This window comes from Electrona antarctica (genome assembly GCF_951216825.1).
Source record: "Electrona antarctica genome assembly, chromosome: 20".
In the NCBI taxonomy this organism is placed as follows: Eukaryota; Metazoa; Chordata; class Actinopteri; order Myctophiformes; family Myctophidae; genus Electrona; species Electrona antarctica.
In genome coordinates, this window is record NC_136801.1 from 3,475,486 (window position 1) to 3,496,631 (window position 21,146).

General features: G+C 43.1%; 1 protein-coding gene across 1 annotated transcript in view; it reads left to right on the plus strand.

Annotated features, from left to right (window-relative positions):
* The first annotated feature begins 8,703 nt into the window (after window positions 1-8,703).
* Window positions 8,704-21,146, plus strand: part of plcd1a (phospholipase C, delta 1a) — a 49,144-nt gene continuing 36,701 nt past the window's right edge. Inside the window, exon 1 of the mRNA XM_079489220.1 lies at window positions 8,704-8,812. Coding sequence (XP_079345346.1) covers window positions 8,713-8,812 — 100 coding nt within the window. The 5' untranslated portion in view covers window positions 8,704-8,712. The remainder of the gene's footprint in view (window positions 8,813-21,146) is intronic.

The window sequence follows — 21,146 nt, forward strand, 5'->3', positions numbered from 1 at the left end:
TTGGAATCACGTCAAAGACCCATGGGGGTCCCCAGACCCCACTTTGAGAACCACTGGGCTACATGGACTACACCAGGGGTGCCCAAAGGATCTACCAGTAGATCACAAAGGCTGTGCAGGTGGTAGACCACATGACATGGCCCTAAAACATATATCATTTAAATTAAAAAATATATATAATTTGGCATCTGACACTTGAATTAAGGTGACTTGATTGATTGACATAAAAAAATGGCCTATTAACCCACAACAGAATACTTTGTTTTCAAGAGTTGAGCACAAATATCAGTAACATTAGAAAGTTACATACGGTTAAAGTTCCTGCCCACCACCATGGAGCTTAGCCTTCATGGTGCATACGGCTTGGCCGGGCGCTCCAACGAACACAATTGGCCGTGTTCGCGGGTGGGAAGCTGAATGGGGAGGGCTCATCTTTGTCGCTGCATTGATGATCCCCACAAGCGGTCAGGGCGCCTGTTCAGGGGAGGGAGGAGGTGGGGGGGATAGCGTGTACCTCCACATGCGTTACGCCCCCCTAGTGAGACCTTTCACTGTCGGGTGTAAAGAAGATGTTGGCTTGATGGCCCGGGTATCGGAGGAGACCCGAGGCTTTCTTCACCCTCCCAATGACTGATTGTGGGGGTTAGCAGAGATGGAGTACTTGTAGAGAGGCTGGGGAATTGGGAATTGGCTATACTAAATTGGGACTAGAAGGGGAGAAAATGTTTTTATTTTATCTTGAAGGGGCATGTTTTGCACTAACAGTCTTTTCATTATGTCTGCCCACGATCTCTGTGATTTATACAGTACGTTTGTTTACCTCAGTCACTGATACTAAAATCTGATATTTTATTTTTATTTTTTCTATGAACCTGTGACCACCCATACTGTTATAAAAAGGAAATAAAAAGATTTTGAAAAGAAAGAAAGTTACATACAAAAACAAAAACAAAAACTATTTTCATTTCCCCCCCCCCTATATTTCCCATGTTTGTCATGTTCTTTAAAATATTTTCAGCAATGAGATCATATTTTTTGGTGGGTAGATCTTGTCATTGTCTTGGTCATTTTGAAAGTAGCTCTCAAGTCAAAAAGGTCTGGGCAACCCTGAACTACGGGGTGCATACTTAGTTTAGTCATTGGTTAGACATGGGTTAAGGTTAGGTTTAGGTGTGCTGCCCCGTGGGAGGTTAGGTTTAGGGTGAGGGTTTGAGGTTGTAGTTGTAGGACTAATGACTGGTCTAACCAATGACTAGTCTAAAACAAAAACTGTACACACTGTACCTGCTGGAGTTCTTCAACATATTTGTCATGGTAGTCACTGCCTCCCCTCTTCGTCCTGGCGAGGTTAGCAGACATGTCTCTTCCAATGACCTCTGTTGTGTAAAGGTCCTTGAAAATGCTGGCCAACACATGAGAAACATCCTGTGTGAATGATGGAGAGGAAATGTTAGGACGGTCAGCTGCAAAGAAAATGTTTGCCAGTATAAATATTTTTTTAAATAACCAGAAAGTAATTGTGTGATTCTAACCTGTGTTTTTTCTGAATTCGGTCTATGGCGGAGCATGGACATATCAAACCCTGGTTTGGGTTTTGTCTCAGATTCTTCCAGCACGGTTGCTGTAAAGTAGACTACAAGCATATTAGCACAGTCCCAGAGATAGTATTTCCATCACTCATATTAGGCTATTGCATTTCATTATTATTAGCTCTTTACAGTGTTTAGGAACACAGCACTATTTAGTATTCATCACCGGTGTCATTTTCCACTTCACTTTGCAGTTGTTCTGTCCCCTGTACCATGTTGATCTGTTCCTGTATTGTACTGTATTGTATTGTGTTTTTGTATGGATATAGTGTTGGGTGCTGGCACATATGCACACATGGCATCAACGCATGGTGCTGTGTGCTGGCACACTACACACTCTGGCTTTCTTTTATCTGTATTGTATTGCATTGTATTGTACTGTATGTGTCATTGTATGTTTAGTTTTACTACCATTTTAAGAGCCTGCTCAGGGACTACAGATGTAAATTAGCTTATGGCTAACTCTGGCACATTTACATGGAAGTGAAAACTGAAATGTTGATTAATGAGCATTGTCCCTGTCAAATAAATAAATAAATAAACATTATAGCAAATAGAATTATCTTAAACCATTAGTTTGAGAGACAATCATTCAACCAGGCATTTATTAGCACTAAGCCCCCACACACACAACCATGGAGGTATTTGGTCTACAATGAATAAAGAAATAGGCTATAACTGCAACTTTATGCATTATGTGCATTAAGTCAAAATTGTATATTTTTACTAAATAGCTTAGACACAAGTAGCAAAGATTCAAACAAACCTGTAGTAGGGCATTTTAAATGATCACCCTCTTGTTGCGTGTCAGCCATGATTGTAGACACTTGGTAGCCATAGCAACGGTCTCTTAAAGGCACATGCCATAGGAAAGAGATAAACATGAAAAGGGCTTGCCTGGCCCTTCACCAATTGTGGAAGAATTAGTCAGTTGTTGTACAGTAGGCTACTTCAGTACAAGTAGCAATACAACAATGTAGAAATACTGCTGTTTGTTTGTTTGTTTGTTTGATTGATTGAAGTATGTATTAACCTATTTTGACCTGAGATCAGATTCTAAAAATGTCTGTTTGAAAAAGCCATGTTTCTATGTCAGTCGTTCTTCGATTTTTCAAAAATAGCAGACCTACAAGCCACCGAGTGGTGCGCTATGAGCTTGTAGATCTGCTATTTTTCAATAGCTAAAGCATAACATAATGCTAACACCAAAAGGGGTTCCCGCCCCAAAAAGGTTTCAGAATTAGAAGTAGGCTACAAGTCCTGCAGAAAGTATATATACTTACAGTGAATACCAAAGGTAAAAGTTTGGCAGAATGCAATACCTATTTCATAATCATATTATTGGATTGTAATTAACCAGTGTTGTAAAGTAACTATATGTATCTTTACTCAGTAGCTACAGGAGTATTTCCATTTTGTACTGTACCAACTTAACTTCTACTCCACTAATTCTGAGAGGCAAATATTAGTCCTCAACAATTACGGTAGGCTATCTGAAAACTTCACATGTGAGCTTGTAGATCTGCTATTTTCAAACGATTTTTATACATTAATACATTTGTATACATGCTTAAGTAATTTGGACCTTCTATTCTAGCCTATACTATTAATATTGGCATATTGGCAAAACATTATAATAGGATGATCTTTCTGTGCAGGCTTGCCAGTCAGCCTAATGCAGTAGCCTATAAGCCAGAGGCGGACTTGAAATGCTAGATGCAACATGCTTGATGGGAGAATATTTGGCATCACAAATACCTATAAACTGTAGCATGTTTCACTTCTCACCGTGGAGGAGGGCAACGTCCATGTTGAAAGTAGCATGAGAACAGAGAATGTTTAAAGTGTATATATCCTGCATTGGTGGAATTGTATGCATGCAAGAAGAAGAATAGTCTCACCGGCTGTGAATGAGTGCCATGGTGTTTAACCGGGTGTGTCTGAAAACTATTGCCAACACACTTATAGGTGATGATGTGTGGGCTAGCTGTGCACTAATAACCTTTACGTAAAACGTAGATCCTCTGTAATTGAAGACCTCTGGGCAACATGTACAGCCATGCAGAAAAGACAATGATTCTGCAATGTGTGTTAGGGCATTCAGTATCGTACACAACACCGGGCGGGAACAGAATACTTGACTCTGCTGACTAACTCACATCATGTTCATGATGTGCTCAAGTGGGTCACTCAAAGAGGCAATTGTTGAGTTCACTTTGTAGTTCCTCGTGGTTTTTGCCAAACAAGACTGTTATTTCACAAGGCCTAACCCCAAGCACGAGAGTTCGTCGGACAGAACAGGCTGGCAGAGTCTTGTAATACAGAAGCACAAGGAGGCTCCTGTACTCCATGGTTCTGTCTCGGTCTGCTCACATTCTGATGAAGCAGGCCCGCCGCGGGTCTGTGTGCCAAATATATGCAGCAAAAGCAGTGTTTCTCAAAGGACTAAAGGAGTCTCACCAAATAAAAACAAGAACGGTATCATTTTTAGACCATATAACTGGACAAAGTGAAATTAGTGAAAATGTTTGAAAGAATGACAGTTTTCTGAAAAAGCTATGTTTCTATGTCAGTCGTTCTTCGATTTTTCAAAAATAGCAGACCTACAAGCTCGTAGATATGAGCTTGTAGATCTGCTATTTTTCAATAGCTAAAGCATAACATAATGCTAACACCAAAAGGCAAGAACGGTATCATTTTAGAGACCATAACTGGACAAAGTGAGATTAGTGAAAATGCAGTGAAGTTATTTTAAGAACCCCAGAAGTTAATGAAATAAGTCAGTTTGTAAACTGCATCAGTGGTGTGTCTTAGCTCAAATTCAAAGGTCCCCAAAGGGTTGGTAAATGATGATTCAGTTGAGTCGTGTGCGTGGAGAGTGGAAAACATGATAACACCAGGCAGTATTACACAACAAATTCTGAAGTTTAATACACACGAAATCCACCTGGTACCAGACCTGAAAGGTTCATTTTATTATGATTATTATTATTATTATTAAGATGATATGGACCAGGAGTGTATGATTGATGACACCTGGTTTAAAATGTTAAAAATACTTCCTATGTGTAGTTATACCTGCTCTAGTCTAAGCTAGTGTACACCTGCTATGTGTACACCTACTACACCTATGTGTATGATGACACCTGCTCCGGGTTGTTGCTTTGGTTTAAATTTTTAAAATGACTTCCCCGCTCTAGTCTAAGCTATACGAGTTGCTTGGACATATATTTGCATGACAACTAACACCTGCACTCAAAGCTATATGAGTTGCAATATAGAAGATTGTATTACTGCTATGGCTAGTAAGTTTAAAACTGTATCAGTGGTGTGTCTTATAAGTGTAGTTCCCTGGTGGTACCAAGCCCAAAAGGTCCCTGGGGGTCCCTGGTGGTACCAAGCCCAAAAGGTTTATTTTATTATTATCTTAAAGATGATATGGACCAGGAGCATACGTATGATGACACCTGCTCTGAGTTGTTGCTTTGGTTTAGTAGTTTTAGAAAATACTTCCTACTGTATTTGCATCCTAACACCTGCTCTAAGCTATAGGAGTTCCTTGGACATTTGCATGACAACCATAACACCTGCTCTCTAAGCTATGAGTTGCTTATAGAAGACTGATCTATAGGATGCTAGTTACAACAGCAGACCAACACCTGCTCTCTAAGCTACAAGTTGCTTATAGAAGACTGATCTATAGGATGCTACTTACAATCAACACCTGCTCTCTAAGCTATGAGTTGCTAATAGAAGACTTATACTATAGGATGCTACTTACAACCAACACCTGCTCTCTAAGCTATGAGTTGCTAATAGAAGACTTATACTATAGGATGCTACTTACAATCAACACCTGCTCTCTAAGCTATGAGTTGCTAATAGAAGACTGATACTATAGGATGCTACTTACAACCAACACCTGCTCTCTAAGCTATGAGTTACTTATAGAATACTTATACTATAGGATGCTACTTACAACCAACACCTGCTCTCTAAGCTACAAGTTGCTTATAGAAGACTGATCTATAGGATGCTACTTACAACCAACACCTGCTCTCTAAGCTATGAGTTGCTTATAGAAGACTATAGGCTGCTACTTACAACCAACACCTGCTCTCTAAGCTATGAGTTGCTTATAGAAGACTTATACTATAGGATGCTGCTTACAACCAACACCTGCTCTCTAAGCTATGAGTTGCTAATAGAAGACATACTATAGGCTGCTACTTACAACCAACACCTGCTCTCTAAGCTATGAGTTGCTTATAGAAGACTTATACTATAGGATGCTACTTACAACCAACACCTGCTCTCTAAGCTATGAGTTGCTTATAGAAGACTGGTACTATAGGATGCTACTTACAACCAACACCTGCTCTCTAAGCTATGAGTTGCTTATAGAAGACATACTATAGGATGCTACTTACAACCAACACCTGCTCTCTAAGCTATGAGTTGCTTATAGAAGACTGATACTATAGGATGCTACTTACAACAGCAGTATTAGAGCAAATTGTGCCGCGCTGTCCCGTGATGGTGTCGCGCGTCCCCACGGGACAGCGGCACAAATTGCTCATACTGCCCTTTAATATTTGCTATTACTGAGACAAAGCTGAAGGGCTTTATTACTATCTTTTTTTCCCCATTCTTCAAATAACTGGGATTCTGGGATGGCCTATAACTGTTGCAATACCCTAGTACTCTAACTAACCCCCATATCGTAGTAAAAATTGCAGACACTGTGATGTGATTTATGAGAAGCCTACACCCGACAATCTTTAAATTCTGGACGGGAACCCCTTTTGGTGTTTTAAACATTATGTTATAGTTTAGCTATTGAAAAATACAAGCTCATAGCGCGCCACCGAGTGGCGCGCTACAGCTTGTAGATCTGCTATTTTTGAAAAATCAAAGAATGACTGACATAGAAACATAGCTTTTTCAGAAAACTGTCAGGATGTAGAAGACATTTTTAGAATCTGATCTCAAGTCAAAATGGGTTTAAGTGGTTAATGGGTGAGACAGGTACAGCTACAGCACGAAGAGGAGAGGAGAGTCCACACCTATAAACCAGAGCTGCCAGCCACAGGTCCATCTCAGGTTACCCAAGGAAGTCAATAATAAGGAAACACCCCAGACATATCCAAGTATACATGACAGACTTGCATATAGGCTATACCATGACAGAAAATGCACACCCACCATGACATTGACCTAATAATAAACGCCCCACATTCTAGATAGTTTGTTACAGTTAAGTGCCAGACTTAACAGACAGTGTTAAATGCGCTATAGGCTGCTAGCAGTAGCCAAACGATACTGTCAATCTCAGAAGTCCATTGCAAAAGGTGCAGCCTCGTGTCGTGTGGCTAGACCGCCGAATCAAAGTCATGAGTAAATAGAGTAGCCTACTTGTCAAACCGGTGTAGCGGTGGGTGTGGACTGACTGAGGGCACATAAGAGCGCGATGGGTTGGCATTTGCTGCTGCATACTGTCTGGGTTGGCTCAGAGGTGGACTAACTGAAGTCCGCAGTGCACAACAAGTATACTAGGCTATATCCTGAGACTGGGCAAAGAAAAAGGCTACCATTTGATTACCAATAGTCAACATTGGACCTGGGTGTGTGTACCGGATCATTTTGGAGCGCAACTAGGAGGAGACGGAGAGTTTAGCCGCCAACGCATGCTTTACTTCTGACTGATCCACAACAGAATGGAATCCAACGGCACAGCGGGCAAACATGGTGAGTCTATCGGTGGCACCACTGGCACTGCAGACTGGAGATTAATGTCACCACCAGAGAGATTTACCCATGAAGACGATTTAATCAAAGTTACACAACGACGTGCGTACTTTATTTTGTTCCACAGCACTGACAGCAGCAGACCAGTGCGCAATACGCAGTTTACGCGCAGTAAAGCATGCACTTTATTAATTGCTAATTACTTTTGTTATCTTTCTTATCCGTCTTATTTACAATATCTTAGTTCATATACTCCTCAAAATGTTTAGGAGGGTTTGGTGTGTGTGTGTGTGTGCGTGTGTGCGTGCGTGTGTGTGTGTGTGTGTGGCATCAGTGGCTTGTAGAATCAACATGAACAATAGCCTATGTGTGTGACGCACGCAGCTGTCAAACTTGACTGCAGTTACTCATTTAGTAACAGTAGCCTATATTCAGATTTTTTTTGTAAAATAATAACAGGGTGCGAAACATAGTCTTGACCATGCATTTCAACCTGGCGGAGACAATAATCTTGACCATAGCTTTTCCATATAGTCTATGATCACCTGAGCTAAATACATTTGTCAACAATAGCTGGTTATTGAAATTATTCAACATTTCTATTCTACAGGTAGGCTAGGCCATATGATGTTGTTAATGTAGGCTACTGTACAAATCTGGGGGGGAATTAGCTCTGGTCCATAGTTCTAATGAATGCAACGGCATTAGAGCTATGGACCAGAGCAGAGAGGGGAGTCTGCTGCTTACTTTTCAAAGAACAATCCTAAACTGTAGCAATAGATCATTGATTGTAGTTTCATACATAACCCTTCCATGGGGTGGCGCTGTTGCACTTGCAATATCCATTGTTTGTGATGAAGAGACAGCCACACAGGTGCCTGCAGGCAGGTAAATCACATTCTGACCACTGAGTAGCCCTAAGGCAGTGGTCAAAATGTGACTTATCTGTAGGCCTAGCTATTCACTGGGCTATACAGTACTTACTGCTCGTTTCTTCGGTGAATGTCTATTCTGTTAAATCCAAGCAGTTTTATTGACACCAAAACAGTTACGAGTCATCATAACTTGCTTATGAGACGACTTTCTTCCTTTTGACGTTAAATGAAATCCTTTCACAGTAGCAGGGTATAGGATTAAAGATCTAAATAACAGTTGTCGGCTGGCTGGGCATAATGTTTGCTGCGTGCTGCTGCTTGCAAAGACCTGGAGAGAGAACTTGGAAGTACTGTCTGTTAGTTACCCAAGTAGACACGCCCCGCGAGGCGATCGGGAGAAACTACATACCGGTACATATCGGGAGAAACTATACATACGTTTCCAGAGGGGAAAGCGGGCACATTAGAGACATCTTTCTGGCCTCCGGGTATCACGAAACATGTCGTGTCTGCATAAGCGTCCCAAGAGGACCAAGTCACAGGAACAGCTATTCCAAGAGCACGTGAGAAAGATTGCGCAGGAGAACGGGAAACGCTTAGGTGAGTTCAGTTAAAAGTTTCCAGGGCAGGCGATCATCCAAGACAGACTATAGTTACGTACCTGAGTTTTCTCTGCACGCACACACTTGCGTGCCAGCCGTGCGTGCACAGTTAGCTCTGGTCCATAGCTCTAATGAGTTTCATTTAGAGTCTAAATGAATTAGACGCATTAGAGCTATGGGTCAGAGCTAGTGCACAGTGTGCACAGAGTCCCTCTAGTCTATGGCACAGACTGGCACACTCGCAGATACCAATACCGATGTGCACGAGACATGCACTTTGGTCTTTTTCTTTTGCACGAACACCTTCCCAGTTAACCTGAATAATGTTAAACTTCTCCCTATACTCTTGTCTTTTGATCATAATGTAGGATCGGTACGCTATGCTACTGTAACTGCAACCATGCGTTTTAATCATTTGTTGTTGTTGGTTGTAAATAGTTGTGCTGCTATGTATGGAGGAGCCTTTGTATTGTAAAAGGCTGCTCATGTTGCCTGGAGCAGTGCATTCTTTGGCCCTGTGAGAACTGTGTGCATGCCTGACTGACTCACGAGAGAGTGCCATTGAAATGAAAACTATGTAATTCTTGTAAACAAATTGATCTTTGGTAACAGGACGTGGTGATGATAATCACTAATCTACACATGATGGAGCGTTTCGTCACGCAATGGTTCATTTGAGTGTAGGCCTTTTTTAATTAAGCAGAACTAGTTTCTCACACACACACACACACACACACACACACACACACACACACACACACACACACACACACACACACACACACACCTGCTAAAATAATAATATTGACAGACAATATAAGCTGCAGTCCTTTGTTGGTATACTTGGTAGACAGATCGAGTTGCCTATAGCAGCCAGTTTCTTTACATTTCTGTTCTTTAAAGTTTAAACAAACTAGAGCGGTGCCCGCACTGCCCATGGGGCGTCTACAGCGGTGCCCGTTGGGCACTGGCCTACCCAGATATTATAATGAATTGCATTTTTATAGCGCTTTTCCAAGTGCTCAAAGCGCTTTACAATGGTTCATTCATTCATACATTGGGAGGTGAAGCGGCGAACAGTCGACGCCAGCGTCCTCACTTCCCACATTCACACACCAATGGTGGCGAGCTAGCACCGACCAACTCATTGGAGGCAATGTAGCCCCCTTTTTGAAACTAGCTCCTTGCCACTCACCCTACACACTTCCACTTGGTTTGAGCATAGATATATCAATCATAGAGACAGCACTGGATGGGATGGGAATCCCAGTGCTGTCTCTATTATTTATATATCTATGCTCAAACCAAGTGGAAGTGTGTAGGGTGAGTGGCGAGGAGTTGGTTTCAAAAAGGGCCTAGGGTTCAGTGTCTTGCCCAAGGACACTTCGACATGTGGACACGAGGAGGAGCTGGGATTCGAACCGCCGACCCAGGGATCATTGGACGACCTGCTCTACCTCCTGAGCCACAGCCGCCCTTATCTGTTGGGAGCCTCTACAGCGGTGCCCGTTGGGCACTGGCCTACTTGGAACGATGCAAGTTGGAAATGCATGCCCCACCCAGATATTATGTCCGTGTCCCTTTTATGCCCATATATGGAGTTTTTGTCAGGCATGCCCAAATATGGAGTCAGACGTCAGAATGATTGTCAGAACAGTTCTTTGTCAGGCATGCCCAAATATGGAGTCTGGCCACGGGCAGAGGCCTTTTGTGGCGGTTCTGGACAACCGTGGGTCCGACCGACTCGACACCGGGCTCCCACTCCCTGTGGGGCTGTGTGTGAAACACGTGTGTCGAATTTGAAGTTGGTGCAGCGAACGGTTCTCGAGTTACGTGGATTACAGATAGACGTGAGACGTACAGAGACTTGGTGCATTTATAGTTAATTATCCCATTTTGGGCGGGAACCCCTTTTGGTGTTAGCATTATGTTATGCTTTAGCTATTGAAAAATAGCAGATCTACATGACTGACATAGAAACATAGCTTTTTCAGAAAACTGTCATTTTCAAACAGACATTTTTAGAATCTGATCTCAGGTCAAAATGGGTTATGTTACCCTTTGTTTTGGTTCCCTTGTCCTGATTGTTTTACACACACACACTGTAGGCTGGTGGCTGCAAGCCTTCTTCTAGCTCTGGTCCATAGCCTTCTAGAAGCAGTAGAAGGCTATGGACCAGAGCTAGCCTTCTTCATGCTCAGGACATCTTTCTACTTATACAAGTTTAGGCTACTATAAAGTGTGCATGTTCCCACACTGTGAAGGACTTCTTTTAAGCTCATCTGCGGCACATGAATTTCACAAAATGTAATTAACAGAGTCAAACATGGGAGAGAGGCTGTCCCTCAGTACAAATTACTAAATGTGTCAATCTAATTTGTTAGCCACACTGGCTCAGAGGCATTCAGTGGCCGTGCTACACACAGTAAAACCAGGAGTGTATTTGTAAATTTGTACATTAGTCGACACTGCACTACGGTGCACTGCAGGTATCGGCGAGTATGCCAGTCTGTGCCAATGCGATACCACCCCATTTATGATATTTCATTAACAGTAATATTTGTAATGCTTCAGTTCAACAGACCATTGGCATCTTTGTGCTGAACTCCTGAAAGAACTTTTTTGAATGGCCTTTTATAGTCTCCAGGTGCTCCTAATGAGCAGCGGCCATCTTTTGTGTTGCACTCTGGGAAGGGTAGTTTTTTGAGATTCCAAGCAAAGGCTCCATTACTGAGTTTTGACTCAACAATGCACTACTGTTTAATACGTTTACTGTACTATTTACAATATTTCTTTACCAATGGCATTTTTTTCTATTCCTAGATCAGTGGTTCGCAAACATTTTAATTTCAAGGATCCCCATAACTCAGTGTACAAATGATTTGGTATTATGTCATGTTATGACTGCATCAGTACTCGACCCATATGCAAGCTGTAGGTGTTGGTATCCATACATCGCTAGTAACAAGGAAATTGTTGTTTATGATGGATATATGACGATAAATGGTAAATAGTGCATTTATATAGCCTAGTGCTTTTATCCAAAGCGCTTTACATAGATTGTGCATTACATTCACCCATTCATATCCGGCTGCTCTACTGGGCACTGAGCCACTCCCGCCCCCATACGACAATACAAATAATTGCGATTATATAATGATTGTGACAGGCCTGTAAATTCAACAGGGTGACGCTCAGGACCTTTTCTCTTCCTTCAATGTCGTTGAAAACTGATTACTAAGCATTAAAGAGGAACAGGAAATCATCTGCTCCTTTCAAACACATGTGATTTGCAGAGAGGGGTCAATGTTCCCAAAACATTTCCATGGTTGACATGTTCATATTATTAACAACAAATAGAAGAGCAACACATATTTTTTTTTTCACATCCAAACAATAACAAAAACGCTCCTCTAACCTTTAGGCCAGGGATTTTCAACTGATTGTGAACCAGGGACCACCACCCTGACTTAGAATCAACCTGGGGACCACCACCCTGACTTAGAATCAACCTGGGGACCACCACCCTGACTTAGAATCAACCTGGGGACCACCACCCTGACTTAGAATCAACCTGGGGACCACCACCCTGACTTAGAATCAACCTGGGGACCACCACCCTGACTTAGAATCAACCTGGGGACCACCACCCTGACTTAGAATCAACCTGGGGACCACCACCCTGACTTAGAATCAACCTGGGGACCACCACCTGACTTAGAATCAACCTGGGGACCACTATTGTGTTGGGTGGGGATATGGGCTATAAGATTAGTGCTTTTGTAAGTTAACACTTGCTATGCATCCTATGTGTATACATCCCACTGTTTCTCAACCGTTGACTACTACTGGTAAAATATCCTAAATGACTCAACCAGACAATCCGGTGCACTTCCCCCTTCTTGAGATTCTAACTCCCTTTTTCTGTTGAATTTCTTGAACTCCAACCCATGCTTTAGGCCACCGCTGCCCCAATTACTGACTAAGAGCCAGCTGGCTCTTAGTCACTAAAGAAAGTAAGTCAAACCGACACGTGACGTCGTCACATTTTTGGTGGTAACTAACAAACCCATTACCTTTGGAGCATATTCCAGTGCGCGGTCTGGTCTCTATCTACTGACACGTCGTCATATTGCCTTTTCTGTCACATCGTTTTCTGCTTAAGAGCTTAAAGATGACACACCGTTTACTCCTGGTCACACTGAGGTCAGTGGTTCTCAAACATTTTCATGTCAAGGACCCCCAAAGTAATCCATGGACCCCTGACTCAGACTCAAAATGTCCCAAAATGTTCACATTATTTTCAAGATACTGTAGAAAATACACACTGATAATGATAATCCCTTTAACACATTTTGACCTGAGATCAGATTCTAAAAATGTCTTCTACATCCTGACAGTTTTCTGAAAAAGCTATGTGGCAGTGGTGGCCGAACGGATTGCGGAGCGGTCTTGATACCGGAAGGTCGCCAGTTCGAATCAGCGGTCCGTCACGTTAAAATTACCACCGCTGAAGTGCCCTTGAACAAGGCATTGAACCACTACGATGAAATGTTCTATGAGCAGGGCCTGGCTGGAAACAAGTTCTTGAGCTTAGCCCAGATACCCTGGGTAAATATAGTAATCATTTCATTTCATGTTTCTATGTCAGTCGTTCTTCGATTTAAAAAAAATAGCAGACCTACAAGCTCGTAGCGCGCCACAGTGGCGCGCTATGAGCTTGTAGATCTGCTATTTTTCAATAGCTAAAGCACAACATAATGCTAACACCAAAAGGGGTTCTCACCCAAAATGGGGTAACAAATTTCGCTGGGGAGTCCCCTGGAACGCCCTCAAGGACCCCCTGGGGGTCCGCTGACCGCACTTTGAGAACCACTGGCTGGCAGGGCACTGAGTCAGGCACCCAGAACCAGTGGCAAGCAATCTGACACTATGACCCCTTTTCCACTGGTTGGGAACCGGTTCAGTTCAGAACCAATTTTTAGTGCATGAGCCAGACCTCCAAAATTGGAATGTTAATTATGAATTGAGTGGGCAAAGCCATGAATATAAGTAAATTAATTATGATAACCCTTGCACAGTAGTAGCTTTTTCATATTTAATTTTTTTCCTTTATATTATTATCTTTTCCTAAATAATGCCTAATTTGCATATTTCAAATTTTAAGATTTGTAATACAATAAATCATTGTCTTTGTGTAAGTAATCAACTGGGGAAGTTTCACGGTGATAACAATTTAATATATGGTTTTGAACACTCAATTCATAATTAACGTTCCAATTTTGGAGCTCTGGCTCTTGGACTAAGAACCAAAAAGAACTGAACCGGTGTAAAAGGGGCCAATGGGAGACAAGAGCCAACCCAGGGCAAAGCCAGGAGAGGCAAGAAGTGCGCCACCTATATGTAGAAGCACTGCGGTGCGGGAGCTAACAACGCTGCAGAGCTCAAGACCCTGATGTTAAGATAGATAGAGCAATTCAGGAGTCGCAATTCAGGAGTCCCGAGTTGCTTTTGTTGGCTAGACCTACACTCTCACATCCCATGAGAACCACAGCGTTACGTGATGAAGCATTTGCATAGTGACGTGCACGTTACCACGCTGACGTGCACGTTACCACACCGCACGCAGGGAATTCAGGCCCCAAACCAAAAACCCAGGTTTTTGCAGAGGCAGCGTCGCGGCGATGAATGCTTTGTTCAGTTCCTCCTCCTCCTCCTCCTCCTCGCTGCACGGCCAGAGAAACATAAACAACCTCTGTGAGTCCGTGGCAAGACCTTGTAAAAATGTCTGTAATGTTGTGGCGCTGCCCACACCCGTGACAAGGTCGGAGCACAACAGAAATGTAGTGGACACACTGCACTGGGTACTCTGTTGTTTACAGACTCAAATGTGGGTTCCTTACTGAGCAGCCCTGCCTAACTCTGTATTCTCACTTGAGTGGCGAGAATGAGAGGAAAATATTTAGCGCGACTCCCAAGTGTTTTGTGTTAGATTCACGGGCTAGGTTCTGCTCATGACTGAGCCCTGCCCTCGTCTGACTCAACGTTCCATTCAGCTGTGAACGGAATGCACACACACACACACACACACACACACACACACACACACACACACACACACACACACACACACACACACACACACACACACACACACACACACACACACACACACACACACACACACACACACACACACACACACACACACACACACACACACACACACACACAAAAATGCCCCTTAGGGCACAGGTCTTCACCAGGTCAGGTTGTGGCCTCCTGGTGGCGCTATAATAGGCCAATGTGAAAAGGGTGCCATTTCTTCTTACGCCTTGGATGGCAATTGGATGATTTGAGGCATTTTGTTCCAAAAATGTGTTTTGCCAAAATCCACCTATTGGTGGCGCTATAACAGGCCAATGTGAAAAGGGTGGGATGTATTCCTCAGCCTAGTAGGAAAGTCTGTGAAAGATTTCACGTAAATTGCACGCTGAGGCTCTTTGTTCAAAACGGGCCAATCCTGCAAACATTGAAAGCCAATGTTAGCCAATTAGGATGGAATATGAAATATCGGACAGATCTGTCTTATACACATGACTATAGAGATACTGTGTAACGATTTACGGGATTTTTGGACAGAATCTGGAGGAGTAATATCAACGGTGCCGGAGATTAGCTGGTAACGGACGGACGGGCACGCACGCACACAGACACACACACACAACATATCTCTCCCCATGCCTTCGGCCTGGTGGAGACAATACAAGTAGCTTTATCACAGCATGGGAAGGGCCAGCCGACAGTAAAGTGCCTTTTGAGATCATGGTGACTTCATACAAAGTGGTTGGTGAGATATGAATCATCCTTCCAGCATATGTACTGTATCACACCCCGCTCTGAGCACCATGATCAAATTGCACCACCTGAATGATAATCCTGTCACCCTGCTACACAGGCTGTGCATCAGTGGTTCTCAAACCACCGGCAGATGAACCCATTTTGACCTGAGATCAGATTCTAAAAATGTCTTCTACATCCTGACAGTTTTCTGAAAAAGCTATGTTTCTATGTCAGTCGTTCTACGATTTTTCAAAAATAGCAGGTGAGCTTGTAGATCTGCTATTTTTCAATAGCTAAAGCATAACATAATGCTAACACCAAAAGGGGTTCCCGCCCAAAATGGGTTAATGTGTGCGTGGCCGCGGAGTGGACCCCCATCTGGAAATATGTTTGTGGCAGGAGCCCCATACAGGATTTCTGTTAAAATGTTTCAAAAATATCTCCATTTGTCTCATGTTTTGTAGATCAAGCAGCTCTACAAGCTCACAGGCTACCCCACTTTGAGAACCACTGCTGTACATTATACAGAATATCTAAAGCCAAGACAAGAATAACTGCTAAGAATAGCATTTCACCACTCTTCAACCACATCCACACATCTGATACTCACTATAGACAAATTCACAGAGGGGTGCCCTGGGCGCGGCCATTACTGAGGTGTATTCCATGGAGCAGGTGCTCCGTAGGCCAGGTGTAGCTAATCAGTGCTGGCCGCACCCAGGCAAGCCTCTGTGAATTTGTCTATAGAATGGTGCCATTTTATTTTTGGGTCTGCTTCCTCTGTAAAACGCCTGGCGATGTGATGGCCTCAGTCAGGTGTGCTGAACAATGCATAAATAGGCAGGTATATAAATGGAATAGTGGGCAGAGCTCAGCTCACATCAGTCCATGAATGGAGACGCCCGAGGACAACAGCCCAATTTGGAGTTGGAACTTTCTTTCTCTTTTTCTTTTACATCAAAAACACATTATAAATCAGGGTAAATTACAAAGGAACTTTATACAGAACAACCATCAGTAAAATAGATCAATTGAAGCAGGAGCATCACGGTGAAAAATGTTCTGGAGCATTCCTTTGAACTGACCTAAGGACGGCAGGGAGCTCAGTTTGAACTGACCGAAGGATGGCAGGGAGCTCAGTTTGAACTGACCGAAGGATGGCAGGGAGCTCAGTTTGAACTGACCGAAGGATGGCAGGGAGCTCAGTTTGAACTGACCGAAGGATGGCAGGGAGCTCAGTTTTAAAGAGTTTTGGAGTTCATTCCATGAAGTTGGGCCATTGACAGAAAAAGCTGTCTTGCCCAACTCTGTCTGGGTCTGAGGAACCTTGAGCCTTAAGAAATCACTAGAGCGGGTCTGATGGGTGCTATTCAGTTCCATCATGGAACTGATCACAGATCAGACTGGGATCTGCCCACTATTCCCATTATGTATCTGCCTTTTTACACACTGTTCACTTCAGTACACCTGACACCTGACACAGGCCATATACACCTGACACCTGACAAAGGCCATAGGCCAAATGACAGTGTGGCCATAGGACAGTGTGCAGACCTTCTCTTTGTATCCATTTTTGATCCAGCACCCGTTGAAATGTTGGGATGTGCGTGCCGTGCACCTCCTGACCGCTTTTGCGAATTTACCTATGGGCGATGATGTCACGGGCCGATTGGCGGAGATGTAAAATCTGACCACTGACTGACCAGTGAGTGATACCAGTAAAAAAATATATATATTACAAATTGAGAGCTTGTATGATAATTTGACCCCTTGTACATTGTATGATCACCAATAATGACAAAAATGCCCAAAAGTATGATTATTTCGCCATTTCACAATTAAGTGAATGAATTCACTAAATTCCCTTGCTGCCGATTCAGGATCCGGTTTGGCTTTTCATAACACGGATTGAGAAAAGCTATATGGAGAAAAGCTATGTGATTGTAGGCCTATATCTTATCTACTTGGGAGGCATTCAAAATACAGGTCGTCTATCCTTCTCCCCCCTTATGTGAGAGTGACCAACAAAAGATCCAAGGGTGATGGAGCCTTCGCGGCGGCTGCCCCCAGGCTCTGGAACACTTTGCCCTTTCACATCAGAGCTGCCCAGTCCATCATAACTTTTAAATCTTTGCTTAAAACCCACTTCTTCTCCCTGGCTTTTAACGACAGTTGAAGTAGCCCTGTTCCCTTCACTAGTGCAATAGTCTGCTTTGTTTGCTCCTTTGTATTGCCTGCTTATATTGTATATTTTTGTTTGTTTTCATGTTTTAAATGCCTGTTTATATTGTATTGTTTTTGCTTCTGAACCTGTACAGCACTTTGGTTGACCTGGTCATGTAAAATGTGCTATATAAATAAAGTTGAGTTGAGTTATGTGACATACAGTACACAGACTTATGTGTCATACAGAATGAACAGAATGAACGCCTCCTCTCACCTCTCTTTGAACTCCTGCCATCTGATAAGAGGTTCAGGAGCTGAACAGTTTCTTTCTCAACCCTGAACATTCACTATATACTGTCCCCAAATAAACATCTTGAGATGAATAGCACTTTTGAATAGTACTGTATCTATTTTGCACTTTGAATGCATCAGCATTTTCTTTTTTGCCAATGTCGTCTGTTCTCTCTCTCTCTCTGGTTTTTAACGTTTTTAAATGGCGTTGCCTCTTTTTAAATGGCTTTGCCTCTTTTTAATGTGTGTGTCCACGGGAACCAGCCCAGCTGCTGTGCCATTTTTCAGCAGACTGAGTGAAGGAACATGTCAAGTTTACACACAAAGCATTATGCTGCTACTGTATCCTCTTTGAACACAACAAACGCCGGGTTATCAGAAAATTACTGATCCCAGTCCATCATACAACAAACAGGTTATCAGAAAATGACTGATCCCGGTCCATCATACAACAAACAGGTTATCAGAAGATTACTGATCCCAGTCCATCATACAACAAACAGGTTATCAGAGGTTTACTACCCCGGTCCATCATACAACAAACAGGTTATCAGAGGTTTACTACCCCGGTCCATCATACAACAAACAGGTTATCAGAGGTTAACTACCCCGGTCCATCGTGTCTGATACACTCTGAGGTTGAAGTCCAACTCCTCACACACCAGCATTGCTTTCGCCAATTGGTAATACAAGTTTACATGATCTGTATAACAGGCCTTTATTTGAGTAAGGTCCAGGAAGTTGCCTACTTCCATGCAGCAAAATGTAAGACTCCCATGTGATCATTTATTCATTTAACATTACATTTCCCATCTGGCAACATGACCCGCTCGCTCTAGTACAGGCACAGAATATCCACAGGTCAATATTGTCCTGTGTGGATAACAGCATAGGTGGGCACTGAGGACATCTGGGCACCTTGATGTCAAATTGGCTATTTTGTCGAAAATGTAGAAATCTTTAATATTTGGAAAATGTTTTTGTTTCATGCTTAAATATTCAACAATTAAGGTAGAACATGTCTACAATTGCTACAAAACCTGTATAACCAGTCAAATTCTGGATCAGAAAGTGTGGGTGTAGGAAGTCCCATGATCTTGGAAGCAATACGGGTAATACTGAAAGGTTTGTTCCTGTTAGGCATGGACAGTATTATTCAACAGAACAGGGTTGAATATGTTTTTGTACAATAATAGCATTACTTAATTTTCTTTTTACAAATTGGGCTAGCCAATTTCACATTGAGGTTCCCAGCTGTCCCCTAGTACCTCCTGCATCCATCCTGTGGAGTATATACCAACTTAAGCATGTGAAAGAAGTGTTCCTCTGTGTCTGGCGGATAATCAAAGAATAGAAAGATTCTGATCAACGTGCTAAAAAAAGAAACATTCGTTTTTCGACCAGTTATAACCTTAGAGTATATATGAATAGAGACGGCACCCGAGTTCTCCTCCCATCCACTTGCATTAAGTTGCTCTAAAGCGCATGAGGCGATTTCACTCCTCCTTCCGGGCAAGGACTGTCTAAAGAGGACGAGACGCGAAGACCGTACGGGCGGCGCCATGTTGCTTATGGTGCTCCATGGAAGGAAAGAAACATGCGCAATGGGCTCATGCAGCCAACACTTCCGCGTTCATCTTCCTTGGTCTCAACTGTGCATGTTTCTTTCCTTCCATAAGCAACATGGCGTCGCCCGTACGGTCTTCGCGTCTCGTCCTCTTTAGACAGTCCTTGCTTCCGGGTAGGAAGTAGGAACAGAGTGCATTCTGGGATGGATTTGCCCCAAACACATGAACGCGCTGTGCCGTTGACTATCATTGCACGCGTTCACGTGTCATCGTGAACGTGCACAACGATAGTCAACGGACCAACGCGTTGACCGCGTTCATGTGTTTGGGCCCACGCTGCAATGCCAAATTCGGCCACTATGTCCATTTCTCCTCAGGGTTTCCTCCGGGTGCCGTCTCTATTCATATATACTCTAAGGTTATAACCCATGATGGACGTCTAATAGCAGACTATTGCTCAGTGGGATAGAGATACCTAAGGAAATACTAAAATACTTTCGTTTACATGACCTGTTGTGATTTCAACTGTACTTACGCTCCTCCCACTACAGTAGTCCCCATACTTTCAACTTAAGAGACCGCCATAACTGAGTGTGCAAATGGAACCTTGTTCCATTTTGTACACTCAGAGTTACAGATCTGTAAGGGTACATTTGGAACCCCCTCAAGGACCCCTGTGGGTCCCTGGACCCTACTTGTGCTCTACTGTATCTATTAACCCATTTTGACCCGAGATCAGTTTCTAAAAATGTCTTCTACATCCTGACAGTTTTCGGAAAAAGCTATATTTCTATGTTCGTCGTTCTTCGATTTTTCAAAAATAGCAGACCTACAAGCTCGTAGCGCGCCACTCGGTGGCGCGCTATGAGCTTGTAGATCTGCTATTTTTCAATAGCTAAAGCATAACATAATGCTAACACCAAAAGGGGTTCCCGCCCAGAATTGGTTAACCTCTGTCCTCTCTGTGAGTCTCGAGCAAACGCCGGAGGCCCTGTAGAAGAATAGATGAATAAGCCAAAGCAACAAGGCCTCTGTTCCACCCTGTTCTACTCTGTGTGAACCCCCAGGTCTGGAAGGGTCTGTTTCACCCTGTTCTACTCTGTGTGAACCCTCAGGTCTGGAAGGGTCTGTTTCACCCTGTTCTACTCTGTGTGAACCCCCAGGTCTGGAAGGGTCTGTTTCACCCTGTTCTACTCTGTGTGAACCTTCAGGTCTGGAAGGGTCTGTTTCACCCTGTTCTACTCTGTGTGAACCTTCAGGTCTGGAAGGGTCTGTTTCACCCTGTTCTACTCTGTGTGAACCCTGTTCTACTCTGTGTTAACCCTCAGGTCTGTTTCACCCTGTTCTACTCTGTGTGAACCCTGTTCTACTCTGTGTTAACCCTCAGGTCTGTTTCACCCTGTTCTACTCTGTGTGAACCCTGTTCTACTCTGTGTGAACCCTCAGGTCTGTTTCACCCTGTTC